At 41.0% G+C, this 14,307-nt stretch overlaps 1 protein-coding gene across 6 annotated transcripts in view; it reads left to right on the top strand.

Moving 5' to 3' along the window:
- The window catches only part of FARP2 (FERM, ARH/RhoGEF and pleckstrin domain protein 2), a 51,062-nt gene that overhangs the window by 19,102 nt on the left and 17,653 nt on the right, over positions 1-14,307 (top strand). For all 6 annotated transcript variants that reach the window (XR_011854317.1, XR_011854316.1, XM_072143197.1 and 3 more), the window contains exons 3-13: positions 3,270-3,374; positions 5,431-5,473; positions 7,937-8,015; positions 8,260-8,357; positions 8,749-8,863; positions 8,945-9,092; positions 10,714-10,809; positions 11,075-11,238; positions 11,592-11,660; positions 12,325-12,382; positions 12,776-12,980. Coding sequence is in view for 4 of the 6 variants with exons in the window: in XM_072143197.1 (XP_071999298.1) it covers positions 3,270-3,374; positions 5,431-5,473; positions 7,937-8,015; positions 8,260-8,357; positions 8,749-8,863; positions 8,945-9,092; positions 10,714-10,809; positions 11,075-11,238; positions 11,592-11,660; positions 12,325-12,382; positions 12,776-12,980 (1,180 nt within the window). In the remaining 2 variants the exon portion in view is untranslated. The remainder of the gene's footprint in view (positions 1-3,269; positions 3,375-5,430; positions 5,474-7,936; positions 8,016-8,259; positions 8,358-8,748; positions 8,864-8,944; positions 9,093-10,713; positions 10,810-11,074; positions 11,239-11,591; positions 11,661-12,324; positions 12,383-12,775; positions 12,981-14,307) is intronic.

The raw sequence follows: 14,307 nt of genomic DNA, 5'->3' as shown, positions 1-14,307 counted from the left end.
CAATGCTTAATTTTGATAGTATATTTTCATTTAAGAGATGTAAAGCAACTCTTCAGGCTTGATTTTCTTAGTAAGGCCACATGCACACAAACGTGTAGAGAACGTATAAAAACGGACGTACGTTGGCTGGCTTACGGTCATCCACGTATAAGACTGTTTAGTCCGCCGTATCGTACGGTGAGTGGGGCGTATAAAAATATAGAGCATGTCCTATTTTCCTCCGTATTTTTGTTCCACACGCCGATAGAAGTCAATGGGAATGTATAAAATATGGGCTAAGTGTGCAGCATACGATTGTGCACCGTATGCTGCCGTATATACGTTCAGTTCAGTTGACCTGTAGGAGGATACGGTGCAATGCGTTGCCATACGGTTGCAATACATGTCGCAAGTATACAGTATTTACGGACAGAATACAGCTGTATATGCAGAACAGAGAAGACCATACGGTCCTGTGCATGAGGCCTAAGTGTGAGGCCATAAACTCCTAAAACTGCAGAGGGGGTGGAGAAAGCAGCAGCCTGAACCAATGATGAGGCAGGAGGTGTGTCTTAGACTACCCCTGACACTCTGTAGCCGCTGTATCTAAGCTGTGCTCACTGATATGTAACATTTTAATATACGGTAAAATTTGCTTATATATCTAATTTTATTTTGAAATATCTGTGAACAGAATAATCTTTTTAAAAAGAATGTATAAATGGGGAGAAATAAAAGATGATAGATGTCACATGGGTTAATCATATCTAAGTTTGCTATTCAGTTATTGGCAGCAAAATTGTGGAAGAATGAAATGACTAACGCTATACTGGAAACCCAACATATTCTGTTATAGTCAATGGGGTCCCTCCCAATCCTTTTGGGTCCTTCAAGTAATGGATCTCTCACTGTCAGGATTTTCCTTTCCTATAATGGAAATCCCGGCAGACATGTGAACTCGGCCTTATCCTGTGTTAGTTTTCTCTCTTTTTTTTCTTCCTTTTCCTTTATAGCTGATATGTGCATTGGCCGTATTGGTAATGTCAGTGATTTAGGCAGGCACCCAGTTTATATAATGTAGTTATCAGTGACCTCTATGCTTGGGGTCATCCAGATAATACAGCATCTGATTAAAACACAGAAAGTGTTAGTGGCTGTAAGGGGGTTAACTCGGAGGAATTTCTCTGGCCTCACACAGGCAGATTCTGTTATTTCCATTTGTAGGGGAATTTTCTGAATTCCAGAGAGAATTGTGTCCAGATGCTAAGACCGTTGTGTCTCCTCGTCCAAAGCACAACCCTTCCTGCTCTTCTTAAGTCCCCTTGGCTATAGAAGGTCTAAAGGAGCCAAAATCATGTGTTCTGTAATTTATTCACATTTCTATTTTTAGTGTTCTCTAATATTGGCTGACTATGCTGAAGAATGCTAATAACTTGCATTTTCTTATTTTAGGTTTTGTTTTGTTTTTTTTTTTTTCCTTCCGTCTTGTTTTTAGTCTGTTACAAGGCTGCAAAGTGAAGTATATGGCCGTGAAACGTAACCAGATCTGTCGGCTCTCTTCACTTATCTATTTAGTGAATGTCACGAACCCCACTCACCGGAGTTCACAGATGGTGTACACATAATCTATGGAGTCTCAGAATTTAACCCTTAAGCTCCGCCCACTTCCACAAAATGGCGCCACGATGCCAAATTTACTCCACGCAATCTCGGCACCCAGTCAATCCATTGCCACCACCCACGAGTTACTTACGCAAAGAAAGCCGTAGGCACCTCAACCACCCAGACAATTCACCCTGATGATTTACACAGCACATCCACTCATACTATACTAGAATGATAAATTCACACAGAACATGCAATTGCTTACTACATATACTATGTTAAAAATGACCTCTGGTAACGTAATTCCCTTCGGAGACTCAGATTCTTAAAGGCTACAAGCATAGACTTACTAAAGTTAACACTTTAATATACATAAAAAATACAGTACACTCAAAAACTAAAATTGTCAGAATAAAAAAGATAAAAACAATACACATACGGTACTTTCAAACAGTAAAGGGAAAAAGGAAACAAAAAACTCTTGCTATTGAAATAGGTAGAAATTCTTTGGCCCGAGGACAGGGCATAGAGAGCGATCCAGTCTTTTATTATTTATAACTGCAGAACTTAATCTTTGAAAGAATCTTGTTATTGCATAAATTAATATGGCAGTAATAGTAAACTTTTTAAAATTCAAAAATCCATCTTGATAAACCAGGGACACTTACTTATGGATCCAGGTACCGTGACTGTTGTAATCTTCTTATATATGTTATCCATGGCCGCCTTCCTTCGAAATGCAACTTTAAAATTATGCTAATGAGTTTGTACAACTCTGATGGTTGTTTCCAGAGCCCCTCAATGCTGAATATTCACAGGCTGTTAAAATGAGCAGAGCAGGTCTCCCATCCCTCTGCACTTCCTGCTGCTAGATTGCACAGGCACAGGGAGGAAGGATGGAGCAGGCGGTTGGTTGAGACATGTTTTACTTATTGTAACAACCTTTGAATATGCAGCACTGAGGGGCTCTGGTAGTACCCCCAGAGCCATTCAGGCTCTTTGTCACTATTATAAAAGTTTATATTTAGAAGGAGGGAGGCCGTGGATAATGTATATGAGAAGATTACCACAGTCATGGTGCCCTGATAAGTAAGTGTCCCTGGTTTATCAGGATGGATTCTGATGGTAGATTTCCGTTAATTCCAGCAGTTGTATTTTTTTCAGCTTTTTCTCCTGTACTGATAAGGAGGCTAATGATTAACGCTTTCCATACCTAGAGAAAATTTAACTCTCTGAGATGATTAGACTGTCCAGGCATGATAAATAGTGATACCCATATTCTTTTTTTTTAATTATCCCATAAATCTAGTTTAAAAATCTATCGGGTTCCTTGCCAGGAAATGCCCTGTGTCATGTGGGTGTCTTCGTCCAGCAGTGAGTCTTCTTGTTGCCCTGCAGAATGATTCTCCTCCCCCACCCCTTGCATTTCATGGCGTGGGAAATCCCACACTTGCGCAGTTCTGTCCTCCTTACTGACATTGCGCATGCGCACCTTCCTGCAGCGCTAGGTGTGTAACCGTGAGACGCCTCAAACCTTAAAGCTTGTCCTGCGGTATCCAGATAACTATTTACTTTTAAGAAGAAATATCGTTTAAGAATATTTCCGGAAAAATGAAGTCTTTCTTTGAATTGATTTATTGTTTCCGAGCTTTGTCATTTATCAAATCTCTGTTTGTCTTATGCAGCCAAAGACCACGGGCTCGGCGCTGCTGAGCCAAGTGTTCACTCATCTGAATGTGGTGGAGACGGATTATTTTGGAATTGAGTTCCAGACGGCACAGTCTCAATGGGTATGTTGCGCTTCTATGTGTTATGTATCTGTCTTCACTGCTTTTTCTGGATCTGCAGAACTGAACTAATAAGTGGATCTGTACTTTATCATCATGAATTTTATTAATGTTCCAAACTTATCCTACAGTACTGTACCGATGTAATATATTAAACATTCCACATTTTCTCTTCTACCACAGTCCATTAATTGATTTCGTATGTTTAATTTCTCAATCCCAGAATCGGCAGAATGTCTGTAATTGTATAACGTCAGTGATTTGGACGTTCCTGTAGGATGTGCAGATTTAGCTGTGATGCAGTTTCCATTTGTGGTTACATCTTCCTGTTACAGTATTACCATTTTTTTCCAGCTGTTTCAGTTTATTTGGGAAATTATTTAAATCCTGTTTAAAGCAACACTCCATCTATCTCCAAAGGGGAGTTCCCTGATGTAGTTTTGGTAGGATATAAGCCACTTTTTCATTAATGGGTGGCTTGCCTACAATCAGAATAAAGTAGAGGGTCATTACAGGAATCAATAATCCAATCTGTGCATAGAGGGGACTCGCCTGCTGTGACTGGTAGATCAGTGGTACAAAAGCTGGGGACAACGTCACTTTAACTGCCTTTATCTGAGTTTGTATTGCACACAAAACTACAATGCGTTTTTAAAATGACACCAAAGCATGATTAAAGGTATTATATAGCCCAAGATAGTAGCATCTGAAGTGACACCCCCCTTCTAGCCTCTGTGTAACTCTTCTGTGGCAAAAAATGACTATTTGCTGCAGCTTCACAGGCTGTTACGTTGTCTTCCCTTGCCCCCTGCTCCCTCGTCACTCCCCCTCCCTCTGCTTGATGCAGCAGGAGAAGTGTTAACACACAGTGGGAGGGGGAAGTGATCCTTGCACGCTGGCGAGGCTCTTGTAAAACACATGGAGCCCTCCAGCTTTCCATATAATGATGATACTGTTTCATTTCTATTGTCATTTTGTTCTTGGGGAGGTAAACCACTGACGAATCTCGCAGCAGCTTTCTCATTTCTCTCAGCTCAGGACACAGCTGAGGATGCATGTGTATGGTGAAGTCTGGTGAGACAGCACCACTGTTATTGGTATTGGCAGCTTCATTGTCTAATGAAATTATTGAGAAGCTCTGGCTTCTCCTGGGATGTCTGATGCATTTCACCTATTTTGGTCACGTATACCTGTCAAACGCCACATCACCAATTTCGTATGCATGACAAGCTGAGAGGTAGCAATACAAGTATTTTCTCATTACAGCATTTCCTTATCTGTCAGGAAACTTTGGAAACCTCTCCAGATGCCATACCGGTGGTTTCAGTAAACCACTTCAGTAGAAGCAAAAATTACCAGTCATTACAGAATGAAACTTGAAAGAGCTGTATAATTATATGGTATCATGCAATTACTTTTGCTGTAACATGGATATGTTAATTGAAGGAGATTCCGAGCCTAAAAAAATTGATGAGCTATCGTTCGGATAGGTCCTCAATATTAGATGATCCAAGTCCAACACCCAGCCCCTCCACGAAACGGCTGTACTCAGCAGCTGATGAAACGGAGAATGGCATGAGAAGCGGGCAGCTCCTTTCTCAGTGTAGTGGTCCTATCTGGTCACTGCAGATCTACTCTAATTCATCTGAATGAGATCTAAGCTGTAGTGACTTGTTTCAGCCACTATTCTGAAAATGGAGCTTGGGTCATAGAACATTAATAGTCAGTGGGCAGACGGATAACAGAACCGGGCACAGGGAAGTTCAGGAATCCTGTTTGACCTTACATGTGATCAGGCAAACTTTTTCTGGTTTAAAAACTCCTCTGTAAGCAGAAAATGTAAAAAATGTGCCTCTCTGCTTGTACAATTTATGGAGGCATCACATGTGTCTGTTTCCTTGATGTTTGGAATGTGGTTTATATAATTAATAGGAAAAGAACAGTAAAAGTTGTGACTCTGCTGTAACAGATCCGCCCATGATATTCTGCTCTTAATTATTACAATATAACTTTCAAAATGCCCATAAAAAGTAAACTCTTCTCTATTTGCCTATTTTAGGTGTGGTTGGAACCACTGAAATTTGTGAACAAGCAGCTGCGCAGTAAGTTCAGTACTTTTATATTTTTTTATTAAAGGGGTATTCCGGGAATATGAACTTCTGATACAAAAACCCCATGATGCAATAAATAAATTAATACAACAATACTTGGTATCATTAATTACAAAATGGAGCTTAAATAGTTTGGTTTTATGATTCACAATACGTTATGGGCTTTCTAAGGTAGGTAGAATTATCCTCAAAATGGCCACCATCTACAACTACAATCCCCATGATTCCTCAGTTCTCGGTAATAGCTTCTCTCACTCAGGCTCTGCCCCCAGTGATGATGTAACAGACTGTTCTTCTCTGTTACTATAGTAATGATGTGTAACTGCTGTTACTGCACTTTATCTCACTGAGATGACTTCTTACCACAACACTGGGCATACTGGATGCACTGCAACCAAGCGACTACAGCCAAACATTGTTACAATCACATGACCTGCCTAGGCAGGTGAAGGACATATGATGTGGACATGTGACCAACAGCCATCTTGTATCCTGTGTCTTCTCCACAGGGACAAAATCAACGGAGTGATTAAAGGGCCAGTAGCATTCTAATTCTTCATTACAGTCTGTCACAGCATTTTTCTGCTAAGGGGAGCAAAATTTTCAATAACAACTAGTTACATGTTAGCTTATATCTTGATGACCCATTTGAATATGAATTATGCTGATTCCTGGAATACTTTTTAAGTCTGAAAAAGGCAATGAATTGACTGAAATTATTTATAACATGAAGTCCTCGCCCTTGACCAAATCTAGACATGGTTTTGGTATAGAGAATTTATCTGGCTCATTATAATGTCTTGCTATGGGATCTATTAAAGGGGTATTCCACCATTGATCTGGTCCCTAGGGCTTCCAATCCCTGTGTTGTTGGGTTTTGTTTCAACATACACGGATATCCAAAGTTTTTCTTTAAAAACGTTTAAATGCTCTGACTTGAAATGCACATTAAAACACTGCAAAAGGACTCATGTACAGCCATTTTTCATGGATTTCACTGAATAACAGTTTCTGGGATTATTAAAGGGTGGGGCAACAAAAGGGAGAGAAACTCCATTCAGAAGCATTTCTCTCCTTAGACAATTGCTCATTGATTCTACAGGACAAAGAAGAAGAAATATCTGTGTGTCAAATGTCAGTGGCAGCAGAAATACTGGCAGGGAGACTGGTTCATTGTCTGTACTATAGAATGACTCAGGAGAATTGTAGATAACGGTGGTCTGCGTGTTTCCTGAAGGGAAATCTACTATCAAAATCCAGCATGATAAACCAGGGACACTAACTCGCAGAACCGGGCACTGTGACTGTGGTATCTTCTTGTACACTCCCCTGCTGTAATATTACATAGTGGATGGGGTGAAACTATCATAATTTTAAAAGTTGATTTTAGAAGGAGGGAGGCCATGGATAACTAATATAAGAAGATTACCACCGTCATGGGGCCTGGATCTATGAATAAGTGTCTCTGGTTTATCATGCAGGATTTTTCCGGTAGATTTCCTTTAACCCCTTACTGGTAAGCGCGCTGAGCCCACTCCGTACCAGGTGTGCGCCGCCATATTGGATTTGTTCTGCGCCCCCCAATAACGACACAGGTTACTACGACAGCCGGCGGTCTATACTGCTGGAGGCAGATGCCTTGAGATCACTAGCAAAGCTGCCATATGCGGCAGTACTGCAGTATATGTTAGAAGCAATCATGTACCCAAGGGTTAAAGTACCCTTGAAGGACTAAAAAAAATAAAAATTAAAAAAGGTATAAATATAAAAAACCTAAAAGTTTAAATCGCTCCCTTTTCCCTAGAACTTATTCCCTAAAAATAAACAAACCAAAAAAATCATCGAAACAAACAATTGGTTATTCCCGGTGTTGAATACTGTAATGGAAAATAGCGTCCAAATCGCCAATTTTTCGCCATATCACAACTCATAAAAAAATTTATTTATAAAAAGTAATCAAAAGGTGTATATTTTTTAAAATCTAATAAAACATATTAAGACCTATATAAATGTGGTATCCCTGTGATTGTACCAACCCAAGCAATAAAGTGGAGGTGACTAGTGGAACGAAAAGTGAAAGGCATAAATACAGAGCAAATGTGTTTTTCCGACAATTCCGCTACATTTGGAAATATTTTCCTGCTTCCCAGTACACAGCATGGGATATTAGATACAATTGCTGGAATGTACAATTTGTCACACAGAAAAGAAGCCCACACACAGCTCTGTACAAGGAAAAATAAGGAATTTACAGATTTTTAATTTGGGGGGGGGGGTGGGCGTAGGCAGCAAAAAATGGAAACACAAAAACGAAAAAGAGCCAAGTTGTTAAGGGGTTAATTAAAAATGATCACTATTTGGTCACCGCCTAAAATTACCAGAGCCGATGGAGTGTTAGGTTCTGATTATCAGTGCTGGTGATTATTATAATGTTCTCCACTCATGTATTTGCAGAACCAAAAAATGCCAAAATGCGCCTGGCTGTGAAGTTTTTCCCACCCGACCCTGGTCAGCTACAGGAAGAATATACAAGGTGAGTGGTCTCATCCACAAAATTGGATCTCATACACACAAGAACGTATATTGGGACAGTGTGCTGGCTCTCACTTCTATGGACTCGTGCCCCCGACCGTGGATTCCACAGCCTTTTACATGAGCCGACTGCCCGGGCTGTAAATTAGTAGGCCCTATCCCTGCCCAAGTTTACGACATTCTTTTTCTATTGTCACCAGCCTGTGGCTGTATACTGTATACTCATCTCCGTCCTGTCTGTTTAGGTACCTTTTTGCGATGCAGATCAAAAGAGACCTTTCCGAGGAGAGATTGGTGTGCAGTGATAACACCACCGCACTTCTTATATCCCTGCTAATGCAATGTGAGTATATTTTATAGTCACGGACTTGGATTGGGTGTGCGTTTTGCTTTCCCAAAATGGTTCTGTTTATTTTCCTATTGATGAATGTTTCTATTGTTCTGTCACATTTGTCTTTTATATCTTCCTATAAGAATGTTTGTGGTTATTTCTCTATTGTGCAGTGAGGGTAGTTAAATTATTTAGGCTTCAGTTTTGGTGCTATTGTTTGCTGTGGGTATCACTCCAACTTGACCTTGAATGCCTTCTTCACACTTTTAACCCTTTTAACCCTTTCCATTGGGAATAAAATGGATGAGATGAAAAAAATTTATATTTCCTACTTTATATTCATACATTACAAAAACATGCCTTACTATATTGCCATTTTATGTCTGTTTTTTATCTTTGGTAGCTGAGGTGGGGGATTATGATCAGAAGGTGGATCAGGAGCATCTGAGGAGCACCCAATACCTTCCACGTCAGTATAGTCTTGAAGAGCGCGTATTAGAGGGTCACCTGCAACACCTGTGAGTCACAATTTTGTCATATCTTGTCCCTTTATTGATGTTTATTTGGTTAGAGGTATTAATTTTAGTATACCCCTGCAGTGGTATGTCTCCTGCCGATGCAGATTTTCAGATCCTGGAGATTTCTAGACGGCTTGAGTTGTACGGAACCCGTTTTCATCTCGCATCTGATCGTGAAGGTGCCAAAATTAATTTGTCAGTATCGCACATGGGAGTGTTGGTTTTTCAGGTACAGTACATTCCTTGGCAAGCTCACTCTGCTCAAGGATATTAGACTTCCATTTACTCTCATCTAGAGTCATGCACTTTAAGGCTTCCTGCACCATTGTTGTTTTTGCCCAAACGTTATCCATTGATTCAAAGTTTTTAGTTTCTTGGGCAGTCTTTTCTACTAACATCCAACATATTGAGTGGACATTGCAGGCTTAAAGGACATCTACCATTGGGATCAAGGATTTTAAACCAAACATTACATGCTAGCGGGTGCCCTCTCTGGTAGGATCTGCTTTATTTTAAGCTTCTCATGCCGTTTTTTTTTTAAGCATTTAAAATTATGCAAATGAATCTGAGGGGCTCTGGGCTCCATAGGTGTTAAAGTTGCCCACAGCCCATCATGCTCATTTTCATAATTCTGATAAAAACAAGGGCATAGAATGAGTACATCCTATAGATGAGTACAGGCGGTCCCCTACTTAAGAACACCTGACTTGGAGACGACCCCTAGTTACAAATGGACCTCTGGATGTTGGTAATTTACTGTACTTTAGCCCACAGCTGCAATAAACAGCTATAACAGTTATCACAGGTGTCTGTAATGAAGCTTTATTGTTAATCCTGTTTCTTATGACAACCCAACATTTTTAAAATCCAAGTTGTATGGGCTTGCAATAATCAAGTATAGTTCCGACTTGCATACAAATTCAACTTAAGAACTAAACCTACAGAACCTATCTTGTATGTAACCCAAGGACTGCCTGTATGCCAGTGTGCTTGGTTTACAATGCTTCATCCTGGGAGTAGATGTCCTTTAAGGTGCAAACCACAACTCCATTGTTTTCCCCCCAGGTGAGCTTAGGATGAATCTACATGAATTTGTTCTATGTGGCCAGTTCTCTTCTTTTGCCTGAGCTAGATACGACTAAAAGTTATATACCTAGAAGACGTCAATTGCCAGACAGAGGAACCATGCTTGATTTACCTATTGTGCATGTAATATCACTGTGTAATAAACTGACCTATTGTACACCTATAGAACTGTGATGGGGAACCTATTAAAGACTAACTGCCCACACAACAATCAAAACCAACTTTTACATTGCAAAGTGCCAAAATGGCAATTCAAAGGACATCTACCACCAGGGTGAAAGACTGCATGCAAATGAGCCTGAGGGGTTCCAGGCTCCATTAGCACCTACCCTAGGGCCCCTCAGACTCATTTGCATACAGTCCTTCATCCTGGTGGTAGATGCCCTTTAACAGAGCAAAGAGTAATAATTTACTGCTCAGTTTCCAATTGTATTGGCATCCCAAGGACATGAATACAGTGGAAAGAAGGGTTGTTACTGTAGCATCCATCCATGGTTCCCTGAACATGAAGAATAGTAGGGTCTTGAGCAAGATCTGTAATGATAATGCAACTCTTCCCACACCTCCAAACTACTCCTGTGGTTCAAGGCAGCTAAAGAGTTCCTTTAAAATGGTGCAGAGTGTGGCATGTCCTGGGCGTGATGAATATTGGGTCTGCAGTTTCGCCCTACATCTAGTTTCAGATTCATTGAAATCACCTAAATAAACGATTGTAAACTCTTGCTCAGGTCTTGGCTACTAATGTGCCCTTCTTTCTGACACAGGGTAACACAAAAATCAACACGTTCAACTGGTCCAAGATCCGTAAGCTGAGCTTTAAGAGACGGCGGTTTCTTATAAAGTTGCACCCGGAAGTTCATGTAAGTACTTTAAGAAGCTCATAGTAGTCACAAAACGCTTCTTTATTCTATGTGGGCAAAGAGGGGATTTATTCTTATTTTTTGTCACTTTTATTAAAGTTGTGATACAGTAATGGCTCATTTTAAGTCTCCTTTCTTTTCATGATTTTTTTCAGTAATATTATGCATTATTTCTTAACCAACCCATACGCATTAGTAAAGTTATAGCATGTAAATGTTGTATGCAGTGCCTGGCATTGATCCTGCTCTCTGTATCGTTTGGTAGGGTCCTTACCAAGATGCCTTGGAATTTCTTCTTCCCAGTCGGGATATGTGTAAGAGATTCTGGAAGATCTGTGTAGAGTATCACAGCTTCTTCCGTCTCCAGGACCAACCTAAACCCAAATCCAAACCAGTTCTTTTGAGCCGGGGATCTTCTTTTCGGTACAGGTAATAAATCTATTTAATATCTAAATATATATCTATGGGGATGGGGATCCCTGGAGGCAGATGTCAGGAATGGGATGCTCACTGATTTTGGTATTCCTTGACCATGTTAAGATCTATATCCTATCCTTATACTGTTCATAAATCTGTCTGCTTCCACTTTTCAGTACAGATCCGGAGGCCAGTTGTCAGGTTATTAGTATTGGAGTAGAACCTTAATCGATGGTCATCAATGTCTAGTCTAAAACTGCCCCTTTAATCGCCCATTTGGAAGCATAAATTGCTATCTTCTGTTGTCAATTTTGATAAGGAAGTATTAAGTGTTAAGTATATTGATAACGCATTTATTTTTGTAGTGGACGAACACAAAAACAACTTATAGAGTACGTGCGAGATACCAGCATCAAGAGACCCCCGTATGAAAGGTGAGTGACATGTTGTAGTCAATGTGAGAAGCTAGCCTACTATTCTGGCATTATGTTTACAATAAATGGGCATTTGCATGACATTACATGTTAATTTCATTAGAGGGTTGTCAAAGGGTTATCCAATTATTCTTTGAAATCCATCTCAAAATCCCCAAAACGTATTTTAGGGCTGTGTGCTATCCATTTTTTGTGGCTTGCAACACCATTTCTTTTTTATGGGCCCACCCCGCCTTGGGTTCCCCAGTCCCGTGCATGAGCCGACTGACCTGGCCGCAAAAGATGGAGCTAGTCCTTTGTGTCTTTTGCACCTAGGGCAGCCTTTTCCTATTCTCATTGGTGGCTGAGCGGTGCTGAGACAGGCCTCAAACAAGGGATCCCGGCCCCTGTTTGCTGCCCATAAACGGCCCATGTTTTAATGCATGAATGGTGCAACACACAGCTCCCCCTAGTGTTCAGTTGGATTGCAGTGCCAGAATATGAACACAATGACAGCAGATGCAAGAGTAATGTGTGTAGGGTGTAACCCCTGTCTCTGAAACGCTGTGATCTCCTGTGTGAAGTCTCTTTACATTGCTTGTATATGTAGTACCCGCTTGTGTGTTAACAATTGGGCTTTGGTGTCAGTGGGTTTCTCCTGACTGCCTTGCTCTCTGTCCTGCAGGAGACACAGCAAACCCAGAGTGTCCCCTTGCACTGCGATCCCTGACTCTCCAATGCAGGTGCGTGTAGGTAAACAGCACTGGGTGCCTCTTGCTTTGCTGTTCCTCTTGCTTGTGACTTTCCTATGTGCTGTCATCTTAGAGTCCTTTAGTTTCTCTATGCCTGCTTTGTTGCTTACCATATAATAATATATGCTAATGTACGCTGTGACTGTCTTGCTCCATCGCCCGCTCCTTTGAATGGTGGAACATATAGAGAATCTTTTCTACCCTTCGCTATTGCTGCTTAGTGCACATACCTGCTCCGCACCCATACTGCCTCCAGTTTTCATAATATTAGTTACTGATTTTCTCCTGGTTTACACTTTTATTTGTAAATAATTTAATACAATGAGTACAGTGGACAGTTTTTTTTAATGTGTTGTAACATTGCTGGTTTCTATCTTCCTGCAGATCAACCCTTTCGCTGAGAGTTTGAAGACTTCCGCTTCACCTTCCTCCCTTATCCTATCCCCTCATTCTTTTTTTAACCCTCCCGCCTCACCCCTAAGCAAAAGCACAACTAGAAAAGAGAACATCATAACATCTCAGTGGCAAGGGGAACCTGGCAGAGGAGCTGCGGAGAATGTAGGACCTTCAGTTCACTCACCATTACAAGGTGTTTCCCCTAACCCCAACCCCTCCTTTCAGATCAAACGGGACCCAGGAGAAATCCTGGATACTAAAAATGGCCAGCAGGGGGAGGATGGCAGATTGTGGGTGTCAGGGGTTTCTGATTCGCTTCTTTTGACTGAAGAGTTCATAGATGATGACCCCGCTGACATCTCTTTTAGTGGTGGAGCAGAGTTGTACACTTTTGGGGGGAGGGCAGAGCCTCCTGATCATGATGATCTCCCACCAGATGAGTATTTTCTGGATGATGTGGTGGATGAGAGGGATTTCAATGGCAACTCGAGGCCCACAGATGCGAGTGAGTTATTGGAAATGAAAGCTCAGGCAAGTTTCATGCAGAGTCTTTTGAGCCCATCAGAAAATGGGTCCCTTCTCCATCACCGCTCTGAAAGTGGCTCGCTACTTCACCATCGCTCTGAAAGCAGCTCCCTTACAAACCTCAATGGAATTCCTTCATTTTCTCGATCTGCTAACCACTCTACCGCCAGCTCAATGATAAATTTTCCCGCCTGCTCTGTGCGCTCAGAATCCAGTTCAGCTTTTCAATTTGGGGATATTCTGGACCAGCTAGAACAGCTCAGCTACCCAGCTACAACCACTGAGGACTCGAGCAGCTCCGACGATGACTCTTGGGACTCAGAAGAGGAGACTCCAATCGATATGAACTTATTTTTCAGCAATCCACTGACAAATTATACCAATTTTAATCAGTTTGGACTGCAGGATAAGAAGGATACTCCGGATGTCTGAACACAAAGAATGAAATGGATCATGCGTCACCAGCACTTGTCTATGAGAGTAGACTGTACAGAAGAGTATTAGATTGTTCCTTCAGCCTTTAATTTTCAGGCTGATGTAGTTTCACTAAATTCCCTCAAGGAATGGACTAGAACAGCGGTCAGTATTGTAAAACTGGGCCTTCTTACCTCATTTATGGTCACTGTGGTAACTAAACGTTCTGTCTGGAAAGACTGAGGGACTCTCCAAGACGGTTCTATGAAATGATCTCAAATTATGAAATTATAGTTTTTATACTTAACTGACTCACATGAATCACCCCAGCTTTTTTTTTGTTTTGTTTTGTTTTTTTAAACTCGAGACAGATTAGAATTTTTCTCAAATTTACACCTCGTTCACACATGAGTTTATTAGTTCCCACATTAGCAAAGCGTTGCTTTACACCTTGTCACTAATTCAGCATGATATTTTTCTCACACCTTCCTTGTAAATTAACAACACTTCCCACCTCTGCTAATTTACTTACTAACTCTATTCAGAGCCATCTCAAACTCTAAACGGCACGATCCAAACGT

This window comes from Engystomops pustulosus, chromosome 3 (assembly GCF_040894005.1).
Source record: "Engystomops pustulosus chromosome 3, aEngPut4.maternal, whole genome shotgun sequence".
Taxonomy (NCBI): Eukaryota; Metazoa; Chordata; class Amphibia; order Anura; family Leptodactylidae; genus Engystomops; species Engystomops pustulosus.
The sequence above is the reverse complement of the archived record's forward strand: the minus strand, read 5'-3'. Positions and strand labels throughout refer to the sequence as shown.